At 44.1% G+C, this 3,977-nt stretch overlaps 1 gene segment (V, D, J or C); it reads right to left on the bottom strand.

Annotated features, from left to right (window-relative positions):
* Positions 1 to 220: 220 nt before the first annotated feature.
* On the bottom strand, positions 221 to 3,654 carry LOC122704612. The segment is given in 4 exon segments: positions 221 to 335; positions 936 to 981; positions 3,178 to 3,331; positions 3,440 to 3,654. Coding segments are annotated over 4 exon segments (252 nt in total).
* Positions 3,655 to 3,977: the final 323 nt, after the last annotated feature.

The raw sequence follows: 3,977 nt of genomic DNA, 5'->3' as shown, positions 1-3,977 counted from the left end.
GGGGCTGAGCCCCGGGAGGGTTCGTGTAGAGGCTGCAGGTGCCTGGGGAGCACCGTGCTGCGCAGCACAGAAGTAAGTGCCCGAGTCTGTGGTCCGCGAAGAGGAAATGTGCAGTGAGCTGCGGCGTTCTTTAGGGACTGTCGTGGCATTTAATCTTCCTTCCTGCTTTGTCCCTGAAGGAACGGAAAACAGGTGGATGAGGTGGCCCCCAGGGTTCTGAAGATACCACTGCACACTATCTGGGAAGGTGGAGAAATTACACCGCAGAGTAGAGCTGGCTCCCTCCTGGAGACTCAGGGCTGGGGGACTCTGCGCCACATCCATCCCTCTCACACCTGATGAGGAAAGAGAAACAGCCACAGGTGAGGGTCACAGAGCACCTGCAAAACCCGTAAAGTACACCCCCAACCCCATAAATGATAAGGATGGAAAATCTGCAGGGCTTGTCAGCTCCTCTTCCTCCTTCAACAAAAGAGAAGCTGCTCATTCCTTCAGATTCCCCTGTGGCAGCCCCAACTCACAGCAAACCTGGGCAAACAAAAGCCCCAGTACGGTGTCCACTAGCCTTTTCATGACGCTTTGCCTTGTTGCTGGAAAACATTCACAAGATACATAGCAAACCCTGGGTGGTGAGTGTCATGACTTGTCTGGATGTTTCAGCTCCTGCAACCAATCAGCTCAGCCAACAAACCCTGCTCAGCTGACACTCTGTGACAGGGAGCCCCACCCTCTGGTCTCAACTGAACTAAAAACAGGTTAAAGAAGGGTGAGAGTGGAGAAAAAGGTGACATTCAATGTTTTATACATAATTTTGAACTTGTGAAATGGAAGTTCCTATTTTTTCCTGATATATATTAATAAATAAATCTTAGACAATAAAAGTGGAAAAATATCAGAAAAAGCTGGTATCTATACTTCAAAATTTTCCATCTTACCTTTTGTTTATGACTCCCTGTTTGATCCAGGGGACTTTCCTGAGAGCTATGGTTAAAGATAATGACAGATAAAGATAATAACAATCAATGTAAATATAGATATTTTGCCTTATGGTCATAAATGTCTAGTGCTTGAATCAGGGAATAAGACAGAGCTATTAATTGAAAGGAATATTCATCAAAAAGCATGCTTCTTATATGCCGATAATGATTTAGCTTTTCTTCACACAAAATTATCCTCCTCTATTTTTACTAACCCCCATTTGAAAGAGTTTTCCAGGGTATGGAGCAGTAAAGAATATACTTGCCAATTCAGGGGACGAAAGAGATGGGGATTCGATCTGAGTCAGGAAGGTCCCCTGGAGAAGGAAATGGCATCTAGCTCCAGTATTCTTGCTTGGGAAATCCGATAGCCAGGGGGACCTAGTGGGCTATAGTCCATGGGATGGCAAAGAGTAAGACCCGACTGAGTGACTGAGCACATGAAAACTCAGAATGAATTTCAGAGGTAGGAGGGAGATGGGCCCCTGGGCTAGACAGCTGGTATTTGTCAAGCAGAGTAAAATCCAAACTTTGTTTTCCCTACAAACTCCAAATACTGAGGGAAGAACCAATTCTACCTTGTTGGAACTGTTCCTTTGACTTGCTTTTCACTGCTTTTGTTATTATAATCATACATAATGGGCTGCCTCAGAGAACTAGCCCCTAGGCCTCACTGCTAAAGGGCTTTTGTTCGTGACCTGTCCACCTGTGGATGGTAGGAAAGAAGAAATTAATACATCCCCTGCCTGAGGCTTGCCATTCTAGGAGATGTTTACAAGATTAATTTTGCCTTTTTAATTTGTTTCCTCACCTTCCCCCACTCTGTTCTGTAAAAGAACCTGCCATCCAGACCCAGACAAGATGATTATTTTGAGACATTGTCTGCCATCTTCTTGGTCAGCCAGCTTTCCGAATAAACTCCTTGCCCCCACACCTCTTCTTTCAGATTCATTAACCTGTCATGCTAATCAGCTTCAGTAACCAAGACAATTAACGGCAGGAGTTGAGCTCTGCTAGAGTAAAAAAGTGACCACTTCTGAGGTCTAGAGGTCAAGGAAAACTGTGCAGGCACAGAAAGACTCCTTGGAGCTCAAAAAGGAGGTGGCACCGCCTCATAACAGATGATGCCAAGCATCCCACAAAGCTCTGTGCTGGAATCATCCTGGCAAGAAGATGCACGTGCATGTTTCAGGAGTGTCTAAAACAGGTCTGATGTGGGAAAGGAGAGAGATATCTGGCCAAAGATAAACACAGACCCAGAAGAACTGCCCCATATGGATGACTTAACCACCTCTTCACTGCACTCCTCATCTTCCTCCTCATTAGGGAGGATGCCCTTGTGTCTCCTGTATTGGCAGGCAGATTCTTTACCACTGCACCACCTGGGAAGCCTATTAATGGAGACTGATGAATAAAGGAGAACTTTTTTTGCTTCATACTATATTGTGTTTGGAAAGGTCACCTGTATACATCCTTAAGTGCCAACAGTAATTAGCTCCACCAGTCCCAAACGCTTTAGTCAAAGAGTTGAAATCCTTTAAGGAAAGAAGCTTCTTAGGATACTGGCAAAATAGTCTGGAGATAATGCAGTTAGAAATAAGGCATTGTCCTGGGTTTTTTGTTTGCTTGAGAGATGAGATTAATATTGTAAAGCAAATTCTCTGACTTGTGTTATATCAACTCACATGGCCAACCTCAAGCTATTATATCTCAGCCCATCACTATTCCAAATGACACGGGAGTAAGTAGCTTTCTCCAGCTTGTTGAAAATTCTATGGCCTCATTTTCCCTAGAATTCTGATTCTAGAGGACAAAAATGCCAAATTTCAGAAAACAGGAGTCTTTCCTTTGCAAAATGATAAAGAAAAAAGAATAGAAAAGACAAGAAAAAATGAAGAAAAGAAGAATCTAAGATGCCCACGGGAATCAAACACTTCCAGGGTTCTGTATTGTCTGTGCTGTTTGCCTTCACAGAACATGCCAACCTCCTAATATAACAAAGACTGAGCTACAGGGTCCAGGAGGTTTGTGTTCAGCTCCTCCTGCAGCCCCAGGCACTGTGTCACTCAGAGCACAGAAGGACTTGGCCGAGTCTTTCCAATGAGCTGGTGTTTTCCTCAGGTGGAAGGACTTCTCACTCTTCCTAAGTTCAGCCTCAAAACCTTTGATGCCTGAAACAAGATTGTCTCCAGACACGTACTTCAGGAGAAGCTGGGGTCCCTGGTCCGGGTACTGCACGGACCAGAAGAGGTATGGTGAAACAGAAGATGAGTAGCTGCACCTCAGCTCCAGACGGGCTCCTTCAGAGACAGTGATGTTGTCATCAGGCTGGGTCACTGACTGGGCTCCAGCTCCTGCTGAAACATCAGTGCTGAATCAGTGAACTCAGCTAAAACAAAAAGTCCCTATTCAACATGGAGCAATATTCCATGTGTGGACAAAGGAGTAAAATGGAGTAATACTCAGAAACAGGAGCATCTCAAGCATCAAGGTGAACACCAAGGTCATAGTGGAGCAGTGAAGAGGCAGTGAGCTCCTTTCTAACAGGTTCCCCACAAATAAGTTTGAAGACTGGCTGACTTGAACCCAGGTTTCTCTGAAGTTAAGAATGACAAAGGATATATATTTCTTCTGATGGAGATTGTAGGGAGGTTGTTAGGAAGAGAAGCTGTCTTAACAAAATGCCTATCTCTGGTGTCTGAGATGCTTTACATCTCACTGTGTAAAAAATGGTCAGAATATCTCTTTAAACCATAGGGTTTTTGTGAGGTTCTTCTGATCTTTTACAGAAAACCAATTTCCAATTTAGGCAGCAGTGCCCTCCAGAGGCCAAACAGAGAACTATGGAGAAGTTCACTGTTTTCGTTAACATGTCCCACCTTTTTACTGCCCTTCTGTGGTTGAATTTCAAAGCATTATGACTATCTACAGAAGAGGATTTATATGTTGTCAGCCTTGAACTATTTGGCTTTTTAAAAAAAAAAAACAGAATTGTGAGTT

Source organism: Cervus elaphus, chromosome 12 (genome assembly GCF_910594005.1).
Source record: "Cervus elaphus chromosome 12, mCerEla1.1, whole genome shotgun sequence".
Classification (NCBI taxonomy): domain Eukaryota; kingdom Metazoa; phylum Chordata; class Mammalia; order Artiodactyla; family Cervidae; genus Cervus; species Cervus elaphus.
This window is presented reverse-complemented; position numbering and strand designations above follow the sequence as displayed.